The following is a 25440-nucleotide window of genomic DNA, read 5'->3' as shown; positions in this document are numbered from 1 at the left end:
TGGATCACCCATCCATGCTTGGCTCAAACACCACCTACCGTAAGCAAAGGAAAAAAGGAATACAATATTAAGATCTTTTCAAAGGACCCACCTAACCAACGTCTTGCCCTCCAGGGTTCCTGAGACCTTCTATTAACTGCATATAATAAACACTGTTCAACTTTACGTCTGAGAGTCTGTCTCATATTCAGTTCAGTTACTCTGGGTTCCCTGAAATCATAACACAGGAAGAGGCAAAATTATATCTTGACACCAAGTAATGATTTCTCAAAACCAAAGTTAACGGAGACTACTTTGAGAACCCCTGTGGAAACTAAAGTGTCGAACAGTGAATAAAACTTTTTTTCTTTCTTTTATTAAGTCAAGTGGACCTCTTTCTTGTTTTTTTCCAATACTTGTCATTTGTCTTTCTTAGTTAATGACATAAACAAAATGCTAGTGGCTACTAAATCTGCAAAAATGAAGTTTCAAATTGATCTGCTAACTAAAGGTGCAAAGCAATGAGAAAATTCAGAATCAGATTATCTTACGTTTTTAGTTGTTGTGGGACAAAGGAAGGGCCAAGACTGCAGTGCATGTGGTGGTGTTCTCAACCATGAATTCGTGGAACTATCCCATCTAATTTAATTAGAGATGCAAAAACATTAATTTAAATACAAAATATGTCAAAACTACCAGTACTGTTGGGTAGATTGTCCACCCATTTTCCATATCTGCTTAGCTTTGCTCAAAGTCACCTGCTTTAGCTGTCGGTGAACAAGTGTCTACATCAAGGGCAAGTTGTAACTATGATATAAAATCATTTAGATGGTACAGGAGAAACACAGCCATGCTACCAGGACCTCCAGCATTTGTATGGAATGTTAAAAAAGTTTTGTCATTATGAGAAATAGTCACATCTCATAAAACAGACATTAGCAGTCACAGAAGTCAAGTTGTCCAAGTATTGAGACTCCATGGTGGGGCAGCAACTGGTGTCTGGGAGGTACAACAGATGAAAACATGTTGTATCGGGAAAGTTTAGTTAAGGTTGTGGTAAATTAACAGCAGCTTTCTAAAACAAGTTAAAAAAAAAAAAGGTAAAATAGATTGAAACAGATGGAGGCTGGTGGGGCCTGTTCGGGGGGGGGGGGGGGGAGCTGGAGAATAAATAAGACTGACCTCTGTCTGTGTGGAGAGGCTGACTGGAGCCTGAAGGCTCGTTAGAGGCAAGATCCTGAGGGTTCCTAATTGGGCCGTCCCGGGCCAGGCCAGGCAGTCTGGGAGAGAAACAGTGCAGTCAGTCTCAAGACTCCAGTTTGGAGAGGGGCAGATTGAGGGGAGCAAAAGTTCTTGGTGAATGGGGGCTTTCCAAGTCACATGAAAGTTTGTGGGGATGAATGCACCATAATTAGATTAATAAGTAGCTTAATTTATCACAGCAGAGGATATCAGCGGCTTCACATTAGATGCAGGCCAGAAGATTAGCCTCGATCGGCGTTTCCAAAACACGATTAGCCCCCCGGCACAAAGACCAGGCTCTTTCACAGGTTCCTACCACAAGGGCTGGGATTAGAGAAACATGTTGAATAATCAGCAGCATGCTCCTCACAAGTCTGCACCTCAGCCAGGGGTGCAGTGCAACTCTCCCCCCTCAGCCCCCACAACACTTATCATCAAGCCAGTTCAAGTCAAGTGCAGCTATTTCAAATCCAGTTCTTCCTGCACCACCCAGGTTCAGACTTACACCTTCTGTGTTGCTCACCTCCCACACCTGCTAACACAAGCATCATCTATTAATACTGAACAACATATCTGCCAGTAGTTATCATTTAGCAGCATTTGCTCATAGAGTCAAGCATCTTGGTGAGTGCATGAGCTATGAGTCTCCCAAGAGCCCCTTGGGACTTGCAGCTTCATAGCTAATTGACTGTCCCTCCATTCTACCCCCCACCCCCACCCCCAAATGCCAGTAAAGACCTCAGCATATGTTTGCTCAAGCCCAAGCCACCAGACTCATGCATCATGAATGCAGTGCTCTTACTAAGCTTTAGATCCCTTGATCCTCTCCATCCTTTCCATCCGGTCTCTTGTTTGAGGAAAAAAGAAATCCTGAAGGGCCTTCAGATTTTTGCAGAGTATTTCATTTATAGTAGAGGGTCTGTGGCTGGTGGTCATCTCATAATAGGGTACTCAAGTAATAACTGTGAGATTGTCGCACAAGCACAACTCCTTCAGAGCATCTGAACTTCTGAGTGTGAACATTTGAGTTGTTGCTTTAAACTGACTCGCAGCAGACTCCATTGTCTTTGACACCTAGTCAAGAAAACCAGTAAAGTTTACCCTTGAAATTAAAACTTACACTTCCTGCTGCTGTGCCACAACTACAGCACAATTATCCAGTTTCACCATGCACCAGCATGCACTGGTGATAATGTGTGCAGGGTCAACATGTCCTATGATGCAGATGATGGGGGCTACATCAGCAAACCACAGCCCAACCAACAAACCATGTGGACCATACAGGAAGAGGATGCTGAGAGTGAATTCAGTTATGTAGAAAAATCAAACACTTTAATTGTTTTTTTTTTCTATTTTTATTGGAAACTTGGACCAAATCCTATTGAAAGGGCAGGGAAATAATATCATAAATGTTTCCAAATGCATAGGGGCCATTAAAGGTTAAACACAGGCACACAGCACAGACATTACTTTACTTTCTTGTTCCTGTATGCAAGGCATTTAGAAGTAAATGCTACAGACAGAGCAACTTGTGCCGGAATCAAAGTAGAGTTAACAAATGTTTAGAATAAAAATACGAGTAACAGATTTAAAATGTCATAAATGTTGGTGACAATATGAGTCAATATCAATACCAAGAGTCTCAGATGTATCTATAATGTTTTGTGTGGGGCTAAGAATGTTTTTTTTTCTTGTCTGGGATGTTTTTTTTTTACCTTTATATAATGAATGTGGCAGCACATTCTCTAAAAGTTCTGTATGTGGGGTTATATTGATGTTCTAAAGACCAATTTTAATGAAGGTCAACATCTAAATAACTTTAATGTCTTTGGCTCCTCTCTTGTGGAACCAACTTCCAGTTTCTGTCCGTGAGGCTGACACATTGTCCAGTTTTAAGACTGGGATTAAGACGTTACTTTTTGATAATTCTTATAGTTAGTCTTGGTTTGGGTTTCCTAAGTCATTCCTTAGTTATGCTGCTATAGGCTTAGACTTCTGGAGGACAAACTGACCACATTTCCTCATATACTACTGTACTCTTTACTTACTCTGCTCAACCTGTTTTGTATTTGTAAATATTTTTTTCTATCCTTAACATGTGTTTTCGTCTTTCAGGTACACCTGGACCAACATCTGGACCTGCCATTCTGTGTTCGTTTGTCTCTCCTTTCTGTTCCTCTCAAACCAGCCGGTCAAAGCAGATGGCCGCTTGTCCTGAGCCTGGTTCTGCTGGAGGTTTCTTCCTGTTAAAAGGGAGCTCTTCCTTTCCACTGTGGCCATTGTGCTTGCTTAGAATAGGAGACTGTGAAGAAGTGAAGATTCAACGAGTCTGCTGGCTTCTTTAGATAGAGAACTTTACTTATTTGTTTTTCTATGTATGTGAATGTTCCTGTAAAGTGCCCTGAGACAACTTTGTTGTGATATGGCGCTATATAAATAAACTGAATTGAACTGTATTGAATGGTTCTTTGCCAAAAATGATTAAGAATTAATAAACGATATGACACAGAAAACTTTTATGCCCATATACTCTTTTTTTTTTTTACTCTTTCTTTTTCCATTTTTACTGTAGTGTGGTTTTAGCAAACCATCTACAGGTAATTCCATCCTATTGAAAGTTAAAAGAAAAATGAAACTTGTTTGGTCTTTAATATGGCCCTTTGACCTTTGACATCCCACAGTAACATCCGGTTGATGAAGACTTGGACCTTCACCTGAGAGAAAGAAAAGAAAGTTATTGAGTTTTATGCATTTATGTGTCAGACCACGAGTCTTCTCTCTCCACAGCACTCTGCTTGTTAGCAGCTGTTTCTCTGTTTCCTGGTAAAGCTGTTGTTGAACAGCGAGGGGGGAAAACAAGCAAACCCTGCGCTTGATCAGGACATGTGCATGCACCGCTCCGCTCTGCTAGCTAACCTTCGCCATGCACCAAATTAGAAACCCACGCCATCAGGCAGACAGCTGGCAGCCTTCCCTCGGGATGCCAATTAAGTTTGTAAAACATTTAGACAACAAAACTGTACAACAGGAAAAAACAAAATCCCATGGAGTCCCCACAACTCCCAGCAGTCTTTCCTCTAACCTCCACTGCCTGCTCCCCCCACCCCTCAATCTGCAGCAGCCTCAGGAAACACCACCACCGAACATAGGCAGGCCCAAGAGAGCAGCAGAAATGTTCACACAAATACATGAATAGTAAATCAAAGCCATTGATTTTGTCATGCTAATGTGTTGTTATAGCAAATTAAGCGTTGATGTTTTATTAATACACTGGCACCAAATCCATCAGATATAGACTGGCAGCTCGGCTTTCTCTCTAAACAGTCACAGCTGGAGACACCAGACCACTGAGCTCTGAAACAAGAGGGAACACCTCTAATCTGCCATTCTTGGCTTTTTATGCCACACACCATGTTGTAACTAACTAAACCTGTAAAGAGCAACTTTAAACTTTAGCACTCCGCCTGATCAAGTGTCCTGAATGATAACCTGAGGTGCTGGCCCTGGGCAGAAAAGCTGGGTGGGGATTACAATAATACTTAAGTAGCTTTCTGAAAATTGAACCCTTGAGTTGGGAAGGAATACGGCCTGCGGTGTGGAGTGTGACCCACGCTCGAGCGTCTGATGCTCGTGTTTAGACTTGTTGTGTGTTCATCCGGGCGGCCCACTCCACCACGGCTGTGTCAGTGTGACGCATCGGGATGTGACAGGTAGAGCGACAGCGTGAGTAACTGAAGGAGACAGGATGCAGAAAAGATCCTCTGAGAAAATGAAAGTTCTCGTCGCTCAGCGCTCCCGTCCCTCACGCAGAGAGAGAACATTAACCTGCTCAGGGCGTCTCCATCGATGTTAATTTAGTGAATGTTTGTGAAGCGTTCACTCTATTGTGATCCATTTTTCTTCTGTACTTTATTTGACATTTTTCTCGTTCCACAATTTTTGTGCTATTTCAACAAATTATGTATCAAAACGTTCAGCTCGTTCAGGACAATCCTGCTATGACTTTTGGTATTGGTGCAACTTTAGCTTTTTGAAATATTTATCCTTTTCTGATTTTTTTTTTCTCATAGAAAACGAATTTTACATCCTTCAAATGTTTAGATCTGATTACAGCCTTTTACTGCTCCTTTCACAGTTTGTTCTGGTTCAGCTTCCTTCTGCAAATTTACACTTTTTTTCAGCTACGTTCGCCTAATTTCAGCAGTTTTTTTTTCAGCAGTTTTTTTTTCAGCAGTTTTTTTTCAGCTGTTTTGTGCTCCTTTTAGATTCTTTCTGCTAACAAAAACATTGTTGTGCTTCTTCTAACTTTGTTCTCCTAATTTCTGCTTATTTATGCAAGTTTCAGCTTTTTCTGCTATTTCAGCAACTATTTAGCTGTTTTTTGCTAATTTGAGCATTTTTGGCTAATTCCACATTTTTTTAATAATTTCGAACATTTTCAGACTAAATCAGCAAAAAATGTGCACTCTCCACTTCCTCCTGGTAATTTAAGCTTCTTTCTGCCTTTTAGCTACCTTTCAGCTTTTTTCTGTTGTTGCTAATTTCTGCTTTTTCAGATAATTTCCATTCCTTTGTGCTAATTTCTGCTTTTTCAGATAATTTCCATTCCTTTGTGCTAATTTCTGCTTATTTAAGCCTAATTTGGAAAATGTGTTCTTTCTGTTTTGTCTGGTAATTTAAACTTATACCTTTTCAGTTATCTCTTTAGCATGTTTTAGCTAATTTCAGCTGTTTTCTGATACATTCAGGTGTATTGTATTAATTTTTGTTACTTTCAGCCTAATTAACTTCTTTATGCTAAGTTCAGCTTTTTATGCTCCTTTCAGCTGTTTTCTGCTAGTTTAAGCCCTTTCAGCTTTTTCAGCTACCATTTAGCTCTTCTGGTGCTAATTTTTGCTTTTTCAGCTAATTTCACATTTTTTGTGTTTGTTTCAGTCGTTCTGCTGTCTTCTGTTAGTTTTAGCTTCTTTCTGCCTTTTCAGCTACTTTTCAGATGTTTTTTTTCTTCTAATGTCAGCTTTTTTTATAGCTAATTGACTTTTTTGGGGCTAATTTCTGCTTATTTAAACCTAATTCATCATTTATGTGTTTTTTCTGCTTTCTTCTGCTAATTTAGGCTTGTTCTTCCATTTCAGTTATATTTCAGCATGGTTTTTGAGGGTATTTTTTTAGCAAATTTCAGCTAATTTTCAACAAGTTCTTCTGCAATAAACATTCACACCACATTTTCGCAGGAAATGCAATTTCGCTAGTTAACTTAGCAATCATAAATATGGAAGCTAAACAAAGTTCTGTCCAGTAATGTTTCATTTGAAAAACCATCCATTGTGTTAATAAAACTATTTTCATTCTTGCTCTCGGTGAAGGCGGACACTTTCCCTCTCGTTCCTGCTTCTGCTCTTTTCCCTGTGAACCTTTTAAGAGCCTCTCTTTGCATATCTTCCAAACTGTAAATTATGGATCTGGTCAGCTGGTAGGCTGTAGTAGGCTGCACAATTCCAATTAGCACACAGGACAAGAGTTGCAAAGAGGTGGGAAATTTGATAAAATTTAAAGTTAATTTGGAGAAAATTAGAAATATTCCAATGTGTTGGAAATTATTCCAACCTTTAATGGAAATTTATGGTAATTTCCTGGAAAATGGGGCTAATTTAAACAAACTGCATGATATTGAATCAAAAATTTGTTTTCTTTGGGTATGACAGTTTGTTTTGTCATAGGCTAATAATGAGTTTGACCCAATTTTGATAAAAGTAGCAAATTTATTACCCTTATTTTCACATCACTTTTTTTTTTACTTTTTTTGATTAAAAAACATTGAGTTGTAATTATTTTCTTTATGTACATAACTCAGAAAAAAGTCCTGCTTAATTGTATATTAATTAATTACAGTCATTGAATTATGTTTAAAAACAGAACAAATGTTAGAAAATTGTCTATTTTTTATGGTGCGGCTTCTTTCTTTTTTTTTGCACAGTACAGCAATGAAATCTGGTAATTTTGCATAAGATTATGCTAAAATGTATTTTCACCAACTACATTTAATATCCTTGTAACATGCCAACCTTCTTATTCTCATTTATTTCCATGGAAAATCTCCAAATTCGACAATTGCTGGAATTTTGCAACCCTGCGCAGGAATGATAATTTCTCTCTTTGTTTTTTTTTAAGCAAATGTCTCACAAGTAAACGTATATTACTCCAGGAAGTGTTTGACATTTGCCACAGTAGACATTCTGATTCTGTAATGGAAAATGCTGCATAAACTCATGATTTATTACTTTTTTTTTTATCTCTATCGGTGAACAAATCAAGGTTAGAAAGCACAATGAACTCTGGGCATTTAAGTTTAATTAAAAACACAGTCATCCAACTCATCAAATAATAATCGAAATGGCATTAAAATGTGAATGAAAATAGAAGAAAGTATAAATAATACAGCCAAGTAAAATCTCAACCATAAAGCATCCTGATAAATGCTCAATCCTCCAGGTAAATAGATCCAAAAACATTGTCAGGTCATCTGGACGTATTCTCAGTTGAAATGTTTCATCTTTCATCCAAAAGGCTTCATTATCCGAGGCCATGCCACCTACATGGCACCATCTCAAAGTGAATCTGGATGTCTCCAGCAAACTGACTGATCCACTTTGAGAAGGTTCTTTTTATAGGACTGAGTTTGTGGCATGGCCTCAGATGATGATGTCTTTTGGATGAAAGATGAAAGATTTCAACTGAGAAGAATCCGTCCAGATGACCTGACTCAACCGTATGTCCATTTTTAACACAAGACACTGTGACTAAAATGTCAAGAAAAACCTTATAAATTATTTTATTGATAAAAAACCTAGACATTTGCTCCAGGATTGTCTAATCCTGGTGCTCGAGGGCACCAGCACACATGACATCAATCAATGGTGATTAACAGGCTTCTGCAGAACATGAGGAGGGACTTTAACCATTGACTCAGGTGTGTCGTGGCGCAGGGAAACAAGTAAAAAATGCAGGATAGTGGCCGTCCAGGACAGGACTGGACAGCCCTGAAGCCAAAACAGAACCAAAAATATAATTTTCTTATTTCATTTAACTATGATTTTCTCTTTCTCTCTCATATTGCTACTATCTGATGACCTGTCTTTCACAGATCTTCATCTTCTAACAAACCTTTTGTCACACAGCTCAACAATGTATTACTTTGTCTCAGTAATAATTCCCACAACTGATGAGCTCCTTAATAAAAATGGGTCATGAACGGAGCCTAAATTGTGCTCTTTACACTCTTTTCTAATCTGAGGAACATAATGATGGTAGACATGAACATTGTAAAAGCACAGACAGTTCATTAAGCTCTATCTTGGTTTTTTTTTCTTCTTCTTCTTGTCCAGATTTTAAAATCTAATCTTAACCTAATGGCAGGATGGTCAGGGTCTCCAATCGCTCTTAAACTTGTATCCGTGCCACAACCCCGATATCTCCAACAATACATGCAACACAATGACGGGACTTTGAGTGTCCAAGTGACTGCACCTTCTACCAGAATCACCACAACTAATGGGATCTAATCTATACAAAAAGGGACATTAATATATATGCAAATCAGCTGCTGTTATGTCTCTGCTGGGGGGGGGGTGGGGGGGGGTTGTTTGACAGAGTCAGTGCACACTTGTTTCTGTCGCATTAGTTAATAATAACTGTTCACGTTCCTAAAATGCAAATATGTGGTTTTGTGAACTCTTTATCAGTCAGTGATAATATTCTTGGTAAAAAAAGACTCCTTCCCCCCCTGAAAGGTCCAGCAGGGTGGGGTGGGGAGGATTTAAAGCACTGGGGGCTGAGGTTGCAGGTCGGCTGTTCAAAGCCACTCCGTTCATTGTTGGGCAGAAGGGGATTAGGTCTCTCCAGGCTGCAGAATGTGCTTTCTAATTAAAAGGGATAAGATGTAGAAACATAGTGAGGGGCATTACTACTGTAGAAAAGAAGGAGGTGGAAAGTGCAGCTCTGAAAAGAGGGGATAGAAGTTTGTGGTGTCACCGCTGCTGTTTGATCACGAGGCAAGAGTTAGCACGTCTGATACTCCCAACACACTTTTCTGCTCCGTACTCATCAGAAACTTCTGCTCTTTAAACCTAAACATTTATTTTGAGGCAACTTTTCGTAGTGTGTGAGATGCATTTTGTTACTTTGCGGTGTTTAATTTTGCACAATTTAAATAATGTGTAATGTATAAAAATATGTAGCGCCATTACTTTTATTTGTCTGTGTTCCAAGTTAATGCTGATTGACTGCATATTCTGCTTCTGTTTTCTGCAATAAAAGAACAGTTCCAGATTCACAGCTGAAATAAACAAATATAATACTTAAACTTGGATATGTGTATTTATTTATATATTTGAGGATGTTTTGCACTAAATTTATCAAGAAAATAATCCCTGGATTGGCCTTATGGGTAAAGGCCGAGAGGCCCAACAAGTCAAAACAAAGTCAGACAGGACTGTGTTAATATTTCTTAACAAAAATAATAATAATAATGTATGAACATTAAAACGATAAACACAAATAAATTTACAATCGCTATCAAGACTGGGAAGTGACCACAGAATTACAACGTCTGCAAAGGTCTGCATTCATGTGACAGATTGTGATCAAAAGAAAATGCAAAATGGCCACAAAAAGATGCAAAACAAGTAAAAGAAATGAAAAATAAAGAGACATGAATATTTAAAAATTACGTTAAAACTTACAGACAAAATAAAGAGTTAAATTAGAAATAGTACAGAAACTAAAAAATGACCACTTTACCAATAAATGAAATAAACACAAACATTCAGAACAAGTCAAAGAATAAATGCAAAATGATAAGTTTAAAAAAATATATTCAAAAAAACCTATATAGAAAAAAAACATAAAATGGCTAAATCTCTGCAAAACAAGGACAAGAATAAAGAAACGCATAATAATTTATTTATTTTATTATCCAGAGGTATTGTTCCTCCATTTTTGTTTAAAAAAAAACACTTCAACACAACAAAAAGCTAAGCTCGAGGTGTTTGTTTAGACTTTTTGAAGTATTTTTACGAGGCCGTTTAAGTATATTTTACTCAGTTAAAATGAAATGGTATACAACTCAACAATAAAGAAACATTTAAGTTTGGGCCACTTTGAGGTCTAATACTGCACCCAGGGGGGCCCTCTTCACTGTCCATCCCTCCTTTTGTCGGCACGCTGCTGTTTTTGTTACCTTGTCCTCCAGCCAGGGTCCAGCTCTCCACAGGCACCTTTCAAACCAGCCTTGAGTTTAAAACACACACGGGCCTGGTTCTTTCTTGCCTGAGCCCCGGGAGGTTAATGACATGCCAACGAGATGCCAGAGGAGAACAAGACCTCCACCTCTCCTCCCCTCCTTTGGCCAATCCCTCCAAAAGTAAACACTCCCTCTGTAGCTTTGTGGTTGATCTGCAGCACCACAATCCCTCCAAACCCTGGTCAGCCCAGCTCAGACAGAGCTCATTTCTTGTTAGTAACTGGTTGCTGAAGCATCCCTATGCCACCCCCTCCTCTGTATTTCTTAGCAGGCTTCATGTAGCTCTCACCTTTTTCCTCCCAGGCAATCTGATCCTATTTGGAGTGTGTGACGAGGGCCATTCTCCATCGCCTCACTGATCAAGAGCTCCCCTGGATCACGGGCCCAGGGATGAGCAGGTAAAGATTTGGGGAGAAAGAATCTCCACTGAGCCAAGGAGATGATTAAACTGCAGCTAACCGTCGGCGCTCCCCCCCCCACCCCCGGTCTCCTTCTTGCTGGTGTCTTGAGGGGGGAGGACGAGGGGAGGATGAAAGCAGGCACAGTGGTGTCTGAGCCATCTTGTCATCATAGCGGGACAAGCATATTCAACCGTGTCCTCTGTACCCTCCCATCTTATTGCAGACGCAGTGCTGCCCTCCACTGAAACCCATCAAAACCGCCCCTCTCAGACCCGGTCCTCCTCCTCCCCCTTGTTGGAAGAGTGCTCTCCGCTGGTGTCTTTTCTTTTTAAAAGGGCAAAGATGAGTCCTGGGCTCCACAGTCTTTCCAGGCGTCCAAATTAATTTGCGTTTGGTCAGCAGCATAAGCAGCACGGGGCTATTTGATGAGAGTGTAGGGCAATGACATGCACTGGCAGTCATGCCTTGATCTCTTGCTTTCTCTCCTTGTCACTTTCCACCCCCACCTCAATGCCCAATCCATGTCTGTCTCATGGGTGGCACACAAAAACAAAACCTCCTTCTAACTGGGATTATAACTGCTCCAATTTATTTTAAATTCTTGAATCAAGCTAAAACAGCCAAACTCACCTTTTAACCGTAAAACAAATATGGGGGGAAAATCACCACTCGTAAAATGTGTTGCCCTCGGAGCAACAAGAATAAGGACGCACTTAAGTAAGAGGCATTTCTGAACATCCCTCTGCTATTTTTCTGATCAGAACCTCAAGAACCGATCGGTTTTGTAATTATAAACACACTAAGGACATCTACAAAACAGCATTCCTGTCGTTCAAACGGATGTCAAAGTGAACTTAATGCAATTTGACACGCATTTGAAGTTGTGATCCAAAAAGAGGAGCACGGCTAATGCCTAATTAGCATCGTTAAATAATAAAGCAACTCGGGCTAATAATTATTGCATGTTCCCATTCTACCACTTGCACTGACAATTAACCTTCCTCAACTGGTGATTCACAGTTTGAGTAAATCCTGTTATCAGCAAATATAACACATTGCACACTTGCGAGCACGTTTCAAACACCACTCAAGGAAATCTAGGCGGTGTTTACGGTTTGGAATGCGGAGCAACAGAACAAACAGCAGATATCCACTTTCAGTAAACACCACCCGTCCTCTCATACAGTGTCTTCAGTGGCTTAGAGGGGGTGGGGATGAACTTTAGGTGCTTGCTGTGAATGTCATCGAGCTACTTGTGTTCACGAGGGCTTAATGTTGCCGTGACAGGCTCTTAAAACACGCAACACGCTCCTAATGTTTTAGTCCAGTTCTGCTTCAGGGTCTGGTTTCATCTGTTGTTTTTATAGGAAGAAACTAAAAGTTTCAGCGCCTAAATACAGTTGAAGGGCGGTTAAGGGACACGTCTCAGCTACGAATGCTGTGATTTTAGATCAGTGGAGACAAAATGAAGGTGAAAAGACTTTGGATTCTCCTAAAATCTTTCTCCCTCAACCCAATTTGCGGGTGCTTGGCTTGTTGCCTGCTCACACTGCGCGGACGGCCTTGCCACTGTTGCCATGGGGATGTGTGGACCTGCACAGACCTTGAAGGCAGAGTGGCCTGATGGTGAGGTGGGGGTTATCATCATCAGCAGACCACTCTGGGCCACCGTCCAGAGGCCTGGGTGCAGGAGAAGCTGCGACGCAGTGGATGCACCCCCTGATCCCTGCAGGCACACTCTCCCCCGGGGTGGGATGTTGCCTCGGTTTCGAACTCTACGGAGAATCTGACATGGTGCTCAGTAGCACGGGGCTCCGGTCTGTCCGTTGGGGGTCGGCTGCCTGACTCCCATAAGCCTGGGACAGACGGGGTGGGCTCGAGTGGGAAGGGGCCAGGAGAGGCGAGCTGGACTGCAGCCCAGCGCGGTGACTGCCTGTCTGCTCAGGCGCTGGGCCACGCTGCCACTCCTCCCTGGGCTCGTGCCCCTGCACTTGGATTTCAAAGGGATGTGATGGGGTGGGGGGGGGGGGGGTGACTGGCTTTCCTTCTCCATCGCAGGATCCCTTCCCCACTAAGAGCTTCTCCAAAACCCCCAATCTTCCTCCCAACCCCCCAAATGCCCCTCCGACAGCTTTTCTGTTGAACCCTCTCACACTGTGCCATTCCCACCACTGCTTCCTCACATTTCGGAGAAGAAGGGGGGAGGTTGTGCTGCTACACTGCACCCATCTGCCCCATGTCTTTCCATGCTGTGGACCATGATGCTGCAGCATGGCTCTCTGGGTGCTGTAAAGACCTTGGCAAGTAAGTAGACCGCTTCAAGCAACCTTTTCCTTTGTGCTCTCCCAACCACATGAGAATGATGAACACCACCTGATTGACAGATTCATAATAAAAAGTATTCCACATTCAAGGAGTGATTTAGACTGAGTTGTTACTTTAAATCTTCTCACTGTGCGTTTTAGTTGTGCCTGCTGAACGACGAGCCATCTGTGAAAGATCTGAGTCAGACGTGGTGCCATGGTGTCTGAGCGGCCACCAACTACTGGCCCATCATCAGTGAGCATCCTCCCATACTGAAATCTGACAGGCTGCGTTTCAGCTGGCTGAGGGCTCCTCTCCCTCTCCCTGTCTAGGTTGCTCTCTTCATCGCTCTCTGCGTGGCATTTCTCTGGCATGTCCTCCAGTGACAATCTTCCCCTCCTGGTCTCAGCATTCCCGTGGCCCGCCTCCCTGCCTGGGCAGAGCGTAGTAAAAAAAAAAAGCTTGTCCTGAGCTACAACTCCAGCCCACAACACATTCCTCTAACCACTGACCAGTCCCCACGGCAACCAGGAGAGAGGTGAGGGAGGAGAAGAGGGGGTTTGGTGGTGTTTTTTACTTTGTAGGGTGAAGTCAACAGTCTTGAAGTACAAAACCCTCCTAAAAGAATGTGAACTATTTAACATTTTCTTAAACATTTACTTTCTTTAAACTTTTACTGAGAAGAATCTGATTGTATTTCAGGGATTTCAGTGGGACTTTGCTGCTTTTTCCACTCATTTCTGGTCCAGTACCTGAACATTTCCAGAGGAATATTTTTTGTTCTGTAATCCACTCAAAGGAAGAAGACAGTTTAACAAAAAACTTAATCTAAAATGGATCTTTAGCCACTTTGTTACCAACAATCAGTCACAAAACTTGTTCCCATTTTTTTTGGTTGACTCTATGAAAAATATTCCAGTTTACCACCTAAAATAGTATTTTAGCAGCAACAATGTGATTCCCATCAGCTGATGATAAACTGAAGGATGATGATGAGTCTCTCATGTCAGGTCTTTGGTGGATTATTTTTCTGGTTTTAAAGACAAGACTTTCAGAAACATTACATCTGTTGCATTTTCTTCATGTCTGACACTCTTTTTGTTCTCCCCTTGTAAGCAGCCATTCACTGAAAACTTTCAAATACTTTAGACCAGGGGTCTGCGACCTTTATGATCAAAAGAGCCATTTCTGCCCCTTCGTTCACTAAATTAAACGCGTCCAGAGCCGCAAAATTCGATACAGGTGTCATTATCAACTGGTGGCCCATGGGCCAAAGTAAGTTTGTTAAAGTGGGCTTTTCTGGCCAGTAGGCGTGAAACTATAAAACTAAAAACATCCACTGATTGTTAACATTTATTGACATTTTTACATTTTGAGACAAAATAATAGACTGGATTCCATCCATCCATCCATTATCTTTACTCGCTTCTTCCTCTTCGGTTTGCAGGGGGTCACTGGTGCCCATATTCAGGTCACAAGTCCATAAGACTGGATTCTTTAAAGATTATATATTTATATACATATTATTTTTTTTGTCTATTTTTTTTTAACTAAAACAATGAACTACTGTGCAGGTGTGTGTGATTTTTTTTTTTTTAAATTGTGGAGACATTGCGTATCCTACTTTGAAGAAATAAAGCATAAAGTTAAAGGGAGTATAATTTACTCTGTGTATTTGTACTAGTATCCACATATTTGCAAAGTAAATTACAGGAAAACTGCAAACTAGTCATGTTTTGTGGTGGGTATAACATCCTTTAGAATTCAATTTTATGGTAGTTTTGGCTTGAAAGAGCCGCTTGCATGCGAAGGGACCAAAGAGCCGCATGTGGCTCCAGAGCCGCAGGTTGCAGACCCCTGCTTTAGACCACTTTAAAAGGTTACAAGACAATTTGTTTCCCTATAGAAGAAACACAAAGAAATTAGTTAAAAACGTTGAATCTGACGATTAGATTTAGATGACAGAGATCCCCTCCAGAATGACTGATGCTCTTCAGCACGTTCTCTCCTCCATGTTTGCAGGGCCGTGATGGGACGCACATCAAACTCTGTCAGTCCAAAAGCTGTTTCTGGACAGCTCAAGTAGCGTCAGGACAGGAGCCGGACGGTTCCCTCTCCTCCTCCCTCCTGCTTGTCCCTCAAGCAGAGCCAGACGCTGTGTTTACTCTCCTAATTACAGGGGAGGGGCCGGCTGACAGGCGAGCCATCACAGATTCCCCGCAGGCCTGGGGCTGGGAACGCTACAAACACCCGCCGCTGTCTCCCAAATGTGACGGCGATGTCCAACTGTCAAGGGGGAGCCTTTACTGGCAAAACCCAAGGGCCCAAAAGAGAGATATTAAGGATGTGAGAGGAACTGGCAGAGTTGGCACTGACAGGGGGTGAAATATTGAAGTAGGGAGTTGGGGGCATCAGCAAAGTGTCATTCAAAGCAGAGTGGGGTTTAAACAGGACACATGATTTCTCTTATCAAGTTACACAGAGTAGACCTCATATACAAAACATTGAAGTGTTTTTAAATTTAAAAAATGCAGATTTTTTAGATAATTTTTGACTCCCTCTGGATGCTTTCTCGTGCACGCAGCCCACAAACACCTTTTCTTACGTGTTTGTCTTCTTTTGGTGGTTTTGTTTTGACTTTTTGCTTGAAAGTGTCGATTCTCTTTCTTTTTGTGAAAGAGTCAAAGTTGAACTACCGCATAATGTAATCTAAGTTAAGTGTATTTTTTTGTTTTGTTTTGTTTTATTCGTGGAATAGCTACAAAAGTGAGTGACAGGTTGTCTTTAAATCCAGCTTTAAAGAAAGGGAGCTTCAGGTTTGGCTTTTAATAAATTTAGGAGGGAAACATTAGCAATTTCTTAATTATTGCATGTTTTATTCTCTAAAATATGAGCTGATATAAAATAAACCTTAATGATGTATAGTTTTGCACACTAACCCTCCTTTGAGGGAAATCTAAGCCACTAGGGGCTAAAATGCTTCAGTACAGCTGGTTCTGCGGCTGACCTCATATATTCAAGTCAAATGAACAGAACGGTTCAGAAATGGAGGCTACAATGATCCAAACTCAGCTGCGTTTAACCCCAACACGCCCTGCAGGCAACACACACCTCACTCCCGAGAGGCAAGACAAGAAAACCATTTGATAAATGGTGAATCCTCATTTTATGTGCGAGTGCTGTGACCACTTCTAAAATTTATTATGGGGATTACACACAAAATCACACAATGCTACATTTTCAAATGTGCTATGAATGCCTGCAAGAATCCAATTCAAATCCCAGGTTACCAAATAAGCCTGAACAAATCCCCCTGCATTGAGTTCTGCCTCCTTTGAAGACTCGAGAGGTCCGGTCTGCAGGGCAGATTTTACCAAACCGTGCAGACACCGCAGCACAGGAGACGAAGCAAAGATCGGACAACAATGACAACAAAGCCGGTTTAATCAGAATATGAAGAAATGTGACAACAGATTACTACGGCGTCATGTTTAGGCGGTTACACAAAAACAAATCAGTCTTTGTGAGTTGCAAAATGTTTGATTTTAGACTGTGCGGTCTCTGCAGACAGGCGTCCTCGCCTCGTTGCCGTCAGCTCTCGGCACATCTTGACCTTGACTCCTCAATCTGAAGGCGAATGTGTTTAACTGCATCTGTTTGTTTGTTGGCAAACTCCTGCGTAAACAAAAAAAAACAAACAACACAAACAATTACGGCACTAATTAAAAAGGCGTGTCATGTTAACAGAAGGAACAAGCTTGGCAAACACACATATGGAGGCTCATAAATCACTCAAGCAGGACTCCTTTTCCAAATAAAACACTTAAAAACTAAAAATCAGCTGCGTTGATAACAAACCATTTGTTGATGAAACCTTAAAGCAAAATTAAACGTTTAAATTGAAATATAAATTAAACTGAAATGACCTCTGAGGTCACTTTTATGGCACTTAAAGGTTTAACTCCTTGATAAAAGTTCTCTGCTGAAATGTGTGTATCAATGAAACATGGAGGGCTAATTTTAAATTCCTCCAAGAACCAAATATCACCAAAAATCTGCAGCACTCATTGTATGGATGAGTAAAAATAATTACAAAATTAAAAAAAATAAAATGCACTTTCTTTTTTTCTTTCTTTTTTTTTTGCTTAATGCAGGAATTAAAAATAAGAAATTTAAAAGTTTTATTCTACATTAAATCAAATGATTTTTCATCCAAAATGATCTAAATATTAATATTAGCTGATTATTATGTTTTATATTAGTATACAATGCATTGTTTTAACTGAACATAATTAAAAGTGAACCTAAAGCTAAATTAGATTTATGATTTAGACTTTCTATTATGGATTGATGCTATATAAACAATTAAATTGTTGTTTGTTTGTTTTTTCATTTTGATTTAATATCACCTTTTCAAATTGATGATAAATCAATAAACTGAAGAAAAGGAGTAGTTAAAATGTCATTTAAGTTGTGAACTGAGAAAATCCATGAAGAGGAAAAATACTGAACATTTAACTTAGATTTTAAATGAGTCAGATTAATTTTTACAAGTTTATTGTTTCTGTTTCCAAACAGCACATGAAATTATTCCATAATGTGAGTCTTGCCTGAATAGAAGGAGGCTGATTATTCTCTGAACGCGCTCCTTCTTCTTTTTATTTCCTTTGAAGACTATCAAACAGGGGTCGAACATGCTGGCCTGTGCATGAAAAGAAAAGTGGTGGAAATCCCAGGTTTGGAGCAGCCCCCACCCACCCCCACCCACAGGTTCGCCTTCAGTCAGAGGCGCCCGAGGCATCTCTCCTTCTTCCTTTAAACGTCCTTTTTAAGACAGTAGTCCCCGCGGAGGGCAGAGCTTTCCTCTTTAATAAATTATTTAGACATTTAAACGGTGTGATCCTGCAGATAGCAGCATCACGCGCCATGTTTCTCCACGCTGCAGCCCGCAAGTCCCGCATTAGGATCCACGAGCATGCAGCTGCTAAAAGAAGCCTGCAGGCATTTAATAAAAAATAAATAAATAAATAAATTTAAAAAGTGTTTTCGTCGCAAACTCTTTGTTGTAATGTTACTTTTAGAGTATATTAGTTTATGTTTGCAGAGCTGACTTTTGGATGCAAAAAAAATAAATAAATAAACCAAACAAAAATCATCATTTACTCTGGTCTTGTTCTTTGCAATGAAATGATTTATTCAGGATTATGTGATAGTTTGTGCTGAAAATAAATAATAAAATAAAACAGATAATCAAACAATACCTGATGCGTTATCTCCCAGAAAACTTTCCTCTGCTGACATCTGGTTCAGAATCCGAATTCACGCGCGTGGAAATCTGTCAAAAGAGACGGAACAAACTTTATGGGGGGTGTCAGTTTTCCTCCCAGTCCAGCAGCAGCAGCAGCACCACCTCTGACTGGCCTTCCCACACAGACAAGCCCCCATGGCCTGCCTGTGTTTATAAATCTAAATCAATATTCAAATCTGTCTGAAGGGAGCGAGCTGCGTGTCAGAGAGAGGGAGGGAGGGAGAGAGAGTGCGTGTGCGTGTGTGTGGAGGTGTTCCACAAAGCCTCTTAAGATGATATATTTACCAAACCGTGGCAACAATCCTGCAGCACAGTTCAAAAATAAAGTGACGCAAATCTTCATTATTATTATTATTATTATTATTATTATTATTATTATGAGGAAGAGGCCTACCTTCATAAAAAAATTGCTCCTTGTCTTGATGAAACAGGTTGCTCTATTTTCAATATTTATTATTAATAATATTATTGTCACCCCCCTCCACCCCCCTCCTCCCCCCAGCGCCCCGGTGTCTCCGCACCTGTAGACCCTCAGAGCTGCTGCAGAGCTGTTGCCTAAGCAGAGAGGACAATATTATTAAGAAAATCCCCCCCCCCCCCCACTCCCTCATTTCCCCCCCTCAGCGACGCGCACGTGAGAGGCCGGAGCTTCTTCTTTAGATGACTCCCCCTTTAAACTGAAGATGTTCTTCTCTGTCTGTTTGATTATTCTAAGTGATCAAACTCGCATTTTATGGTTAATTCATGCTTCTGTCTAAAGTAAAAGCACGACTAAAGCACCCTTTCTTGATTCAAACTAGCCTTCTCATCATCATCATCATCATCATCCAGCAGTGTGGATGTGTCCTCCGCGCCCCCCCTCTCTGCTGGGACCAGGATGCTGTCAGTCGCCCTCTCGCTGCCATTGGCTGAGGACTGTGCGTCAAAAAAAGTAGCTGGAGACATTTGTTCCCCTGGAAGAGGGGGGGATAAACCCTCCCCACCACAGTGAGAGACGGAGACAGAGAAGGACCTCAGCTCAGCTCTGTGGCTCCCATTGGCTGGAGGTTCGTACAAAACCGGAGTCAAACCACTTCAGTGTGAACACATAGTCCTGAAGGCAGCAGAACCCGCCGCTGGAGAACCGGTCCTGGTGCAGCTTTTTGTGGTGAACTTTTAATCTGCGCTGCTCCGACACTGGATCTGCTGGTTCTGTTGACTGGTTTGAATCAAAAGGACGAGGTTTATTTCAAGAGTTTGAATATTTCATCTGAAGGGAAACAAGCAGGGAAAAGAACTTTTTACACCTCAATGCCAAGGTAAGTCTACTATTATTATTATTATTATTATTATTATTATTATTATTATTATTATTATTATTAATAATAATGTGGTGTCTCTTCTTCAAAACGGGAGACTTTAAATAAAAATCCACTGTGACTGAGTAGTGTTTGCAAAATATGTTTGGTGATATTTTGTAGTTTTAAAAGGTGAGATGACACAAATCCAAATACTTTTCGGTGACAATGCGCAAAAAGCGCAGCTCCTCCGACATTTTCGATCAAACAAGACTAAACTCATTTCTGATTAAAAATAAAAATAAAAAGACATCGAAGTCACGAGCTGAAACGTTTCCCATGTTCTGCGGGATTTTTATTCTATAAATAAATTATTTCTGCAGGTTAAATTGGACCGATTTCACGCTCTCATTGAGTGAAGTGAAGGCGCGAAGTCCAGTGAGGGCGCAAATTCAAAGGAAAAATGCACCTTTTACTCTATATGATGGGCCTTTCCCCTCGACTTAATAATAATAATAATAATAATAATAATAATAATAATAATAATAATAATAATAATAATAATAATAATAATAATAATAATAATAATGCAACTAAGCCTAAATTCAGGAGGTGAAAGATGTTCCATGAAGATCACATTAAAACATTCACTCTTCCGGGGCCTGCAGTGCTCACCTCTGCAAGATGTAAATAATTTAGAAGCTGTAATGTTTAATCTATTTATTCAGCTCTACTAAACAAACATGGTTCATTTTTTTATTATGTTTATTTTAAAATCTTTATTTTATCAGGAAATAAATCCAATGATTATTATTAGTCAGAATCCTTTGAAGAAATAATCAAAATCCAGCAGCTCAGGTGCCACTTAAATGACTCCATTAATTCATCAACAGTGAATCATTTGTCTTAATTAACTGCGCACATGGTGATTATTATTATTATTATTATTGAGCGTGCGTGTGTGTGTATGTGTGAGCAACTGGTTGACGGGTGTGTTTTAAGTGACAGATTGGGATGAGGGGGTTAGAACCGTTGGGTGTTCATGGAGGGAAAAAGGCAACTAATCAAGAGGCGCGGTGGGGACAGCGCGTGCATGAGGGTCACTGAAGTTGAAGGAGATCAGCGCCCAACCTCCCTTTTCTGCTTCGCAATCATTCCGCTGGATTACCGCCTGAAATCACCTCAGATTAAAAGCAAAACTCGTTTAATTCGTTGCGCTTTTGTTTTGAAAAGCAACATGAACGAGTTTTACGAATCGGAACTGAGCTCCACTTCTGCAGGAAAACGGTTTTAATCCCGTTTTGAAGCGACTTGCTGCAGGTCCAATAACGCTTGTGCGTTTGTTTTTGTTCATTGGAGGGGGTGAGGGGGGGGGGGGGGGGCTGAGACGAGGACAGCTGGAGACGTGCTTGATGCTTCTTGAGAGGCGATGTGCGTCTTTGGAGAGGGTTCATTTCCTCCCAACGCAGTGTAAACTGAGCTAATATGTCCCTCTTCATGTTTTATTATTTATTTATGAACAGGTGCCTGGAGTGACACGGAGCTCGTGGAGATCAGAGGACACCTCGGGGACCAACACCACTTTTCAAAATTTTCTCCAACTTCGGCCCTCAACCAAACATTAGCATGATGTCTTATCTAAAGCAACCACCTTACACGGTCAACGGCCTGAGCTTAACCACTTCCGGGATGGATCTTCTGCATCCATCAGTGGGTTATCCAGGTGAGTTTGAACAGAAACAAATAAACAAACAAGTAAATAAACAGTGATGCTCTTTCTGTTCCATGGAGAAGCAACAACTGCATTTTCATTTTCTAAACCTCCCCCCAAAACTACTGAATTATGACAGACAAAATATATTTCATATCGGTTTTTTTACTTTACAAATTAGTTATTTTACCAGCAAAAGCAGAAAAACAATACATTTAACTATTCTCCTTATTTTATGTTTAAAATTTAGATGAACTGTGACGACTGTGTAAATTGAAATTAATTTCTATAATCTTTTAAAACGCTAAACTAAAGTAGGTCAATGTGGCACCGGCGTTCCAGATCGCAGATTTGCGTAATTGCGCAAATAAATAAACAAAAAAATTAATAAATAACACAACTTGACTTATTCGTTTCTGTTAGTCACACATTTACATAATCTTTGTAGCTACTTGTAAAATGTAATTAGCATTTTATAATTAGACATGTTCTCTACTTGCAGCCACGCCACGGAAGCAGAGACGAGAAAGGACTACTTTTACGCGCGCACAACTCGACGTTTTGGAGGCGTTGTTCGCCAAAACGAGATATCCGGATATATTCATGCGCGAGGAAGTGGCGCTGAAGATTAATCTACCTGAATCCAGAGTACAGGTGGGTTTGGAGAATAATTAACTATCAACTATTTAATAAATTTAAAAAATTCAAATAAAAAAAAGTTTTGGTTTTTTTTTGGTTTGGTTTTGCTTAAAAAAAAAAAAAAAATCCCAAAAATATCTAGAAGCTCTGACAAGTTGTTCAATCAGACAAATATTTTTAAATGTACAAAATTAAATTGTAAACAAACTCTAGATTAATTAAAATTAATTCGATCTTTTAATTCTAATAAACATTTTTTTTCAATAAATCATAAAACTGAATTTATAGCAAACAGTGAAAGTAAAGTAAATCATCCAATTATTATAATAAATATGGGGTTGGATTTAAAACAATTAAAAAGTTTCTTGTAAACAAATTTAAAATAAAAATATTGTATAGTGAATATAATTTATTTGACTTGTAAATGGGGAAAACAAATATTTATTGTACTTCTAATAATTGTCTGTGTTCTGTTCTTTGTTCTTCAGGTGTGGTTTAAGAACAGGCGGGCAAAGTGTCGCCAGCAGCAGCAACAGCAGCAGAACGGAGGCCAGAACAAAGTCCGCCCTCCCAAAAAGAAAAGTTCCCCCAGCAGAGAGGTGAGCTCTGAGAGCGGCGCCAGCGGCCAGTTTACGCCACCCACCAGCACCACCACGGTCCCCGCCATCTCCACCAGCACTGCCCCGGTGTCCATATGGAGCCCGGCGTCCATCTCTCCCCTCTCAGACCCGCTGTCTACCTCCTCCTCGTGCATGCAGAGGTCCTACCCCATGACCTACACCCAGGCCTCGGGCTACAGCCAGGGCTACGCCGGATCCACGTCCTATTTCGGGGGCATGGACTGCGGCTCCTACCTCACCCCCATGCACCACCAGCTGTCGGGCCCGGGCTCGACTCTCAGTCCGATGAGCACGAACGCGGTCACGAGCCATCTGAACCAGTCCCCGGCGTCCTTGTCCACCCAGGGCTACGGGGCGTCCGGCCTGGGCTTCAACTCCACGGCGGACTGCTTGGATTATAAGGACCAAGCTGCGTCCTGGAAGCTGAACTTCAATGCCGATTGCTTGGATTATAAGGATCAAACGTCCTCGTGGAAATTCCAGGTCCTGTGAACAGAACCATGCGCGCGCAAAAAAAAAAAAAAAACGAGACACACCGCATACACTCCCCCCCCCCCCCCCCCCCCCTTTCAATAAAACTGAACCAGACTGAGAGCGCACGGGACGCACCAAGGGGAGTTCTCGGGTTTTCTGTCCTCCTAAAGGAGATGTTTAATTTATTTTAGCACTGGCAAATAGATTTTTCACGTTCTTTCAACCTCATCCACGTCGGTGCGCGCCTCCATGCGTCAAAGTAAAATAAAAAAAATAAAAAATAAAAAATTAAATAAAAACACCTGTTGAGGAGGACTGAGACATGCCACGGAAACTGTCCTGGAGGGGAGACACGTGTGGACACGGATGCACTACTTTATTTAAGGAGACAAAAAGTGTTTATAACGAATCAATATGTAGTTTCTAAAGGACAATCAGTGTGAGACTTAAATAAATGGTCCATATGTGTGTTTTTTTATTATTATTATTTTATTTGTGCTAGCCTTTAAAGCTGTGATCTGTTGTGTTGTATACAGTTTGTGAGCCCATCTCGCGTCAGACTCTCTGCTGTGATTTTAATAGATTTTCATTTTTATTTTTATTTTTATTTTATTTCTTTGGACAACTAAAACATGATCTCTGAGTAAATGACCGCAACAGAGACGAGACTCTGCAGCTTTGCGGGCGCATGGTGGTGTTAATCTGCAGGGGTTAGGCCATGCTGGAAAAGACTCTCGGCTGCTGAGAGCTCTACAAATGCACCCCCACCCCCCCACCCCCTCCCTCATTGATCTCAGCACACGGTGATTGTGGATCCTGGCCTCGCCAGTTGAAAAGACACGAATAAAAAAAGGTTCCTCACTCTTCTCACCAAGAAACGATCTGTGTGTGCGTGTGTGCGTGTGAGGGGGCCTGCTTGGGGTGGGGTGGATGGGTAGCAAGGTGGGATTTCAGAAACCAAACATTTGGCAACGAATACATTCGTTGGAGCCTTGTTAGACCGCGTGCTTGGGTTAACGGTTGGCGCATGCGCAGTTTTGCTTTAATTAGGTCGCTAATTGCCGTCTAAGTGAGTCATAATTAGACCTGTCAGCTCTGATCCAGCTGTGTTTTCTCCATTAAGAAGCACTCCTTCCAACAGAAGCGTTGCCTATTTTCCATCTGTCCTGGAAGAAAAGAAAATCATTTCTATTTCACCTCCATCCAGTGCTGGTTTAAGTTTTCACTTAAGAACAGTCCGTTATAAAGAGCTGGTTTATTTGTCCAGACAGTGGAGGTTAAAGTTTCAGGGAAGCAGTGGTAACGCCCCCCCCCCCCCCCCCCCCCTCGGTTGCGCAACTAGGAGTGTCAGAAAAAAAAAAAAATCCGTGTTTCAAATATCAACAAACAAGGAAATTATACAATATTGTATTGCTATATTAGGTGTTTAAAGGAACAAAAATAAATAAATAAAATAGATATAATAAAACTGCGCGGATCATTTCATAAAGAAAGCCAACCAACAAATTATATGACACATTAAAACTTTAATAATATTTATTTTGTCTGATGAAGGTCTGCACTTGAAGCACATTCTGCTGAGGGATTGGGGGGGGGGGGGGTGTCCTTTCTTTTCATTTATTTATTTGTTGCTCTCGAGTCCAACTCTCAAGTTTCCGACTTTAAAGCCAGAGCGGGGATCTGTAATGAGTCGACATGGCTCTGCAGTGAGCTAATTGTTAGAAGTCCAACATTCAATTAGCATCCTTGACATTGCCAGTAATCTCTCTTTCATTGGAGGAGCGCACTAATTAAAAGCGTCGCCTGCAATAATCGACGCGTCAAACAGAGGAGACACTTTCATAACGGTCAGAAAAGAAACATTCCTGGAAAATGACTCATTTCACGACAAGCAAGGGTGTTTCAGGCTCGTGGGTGCACAAATATGCACCGTTGTGGCCATAAACAATGGAGCAATTGAACTTGGAGACAATGGGAGGCTGAATATTCATGAGGTGCGTCTGTTCTGTCAACAACTCCTTCAGCCAGACAAAAAGAAGAAGCTGAAAGTGTCTCAGACTGTTGGGTCACTTTCACATGTCAGCTGACAAACCTGCAGAAAATGTTATTGTTTTTACTCCAACATAATGAGAAAACTGCATGCAAAATGTTTGACTCATGCTGCAGGGGGGGGGGGGGGGGGGG

The 25440-nt window shown here is 40.9% G+C and overlaps 1 protein-coding gene and 1 long non-coding RNA gene across 2 annotated transcripts; one reads left to right on the top strand and one right to left on the bottom strand.

Annotated features, from left to right (window-relative positions):
- Nucleotides 1–16662: 16662 nt before the first annotated feature.
- LOC119427480 lies at nucleotides 16663–18960 on the bottom strand. Its single transcript, XR_005187657.1, has 3 exons — nucleotides 18930–18960; nucleotides 18489–18562; nucleotides 16663–16902 (listed from the first exon to the last, which is right to left on the bottom strand). It is a non-coding gene; the product is annotated as an uncharacterized LOC119427480 (long non-coding RNA).
- A 660-nt stretch (nucleotides 18961–19620) lies between these two features.
- otx2b (orthodenticle homeobox 2b) lies at nucleotides 19621–23669 on the top strand. Its single transcript, XM_037695111.1, has 4 exons — nucleotides 19621–19833; nucleotides 21336–21535; nucleotides 22026–22177; nucleotides 22651–23669. Exons 2-4 carry the CDS (start codon nucleotides 21439–21441, stop codon nucleotides 23272–23274), a joined length of 873 nt encoding a protein of 290 aa, XP_037551039.1. The 5' UTR covers nucleotides 19621–19833; nucleotides 21336–21438; the 3' UTR covers nucleotides 23275–23669.
- Nucleotides 23670–25440: the final 1771 nt, after the last annotated feature.

The sequence above is a fragment of the Nematolebias whitei genome, chromosome 21, assembly GCF_014905685.2.
Source record: "Nematolebias whitei isolate Nwh7 chromosome 21, NemWhi1, whole genome shotgun sequence".
In the NCBI taxonomy this organism is placed as follows: Eukaryota; Metazoa; Chordata; class Actinopteri; order Cyprinodontiformes; family Rivulidae; genus Nematolebias; species Nematolebias whitei.
This window is presented reverse-complemented; position numbering and strand designations above follow the sequence as displayed.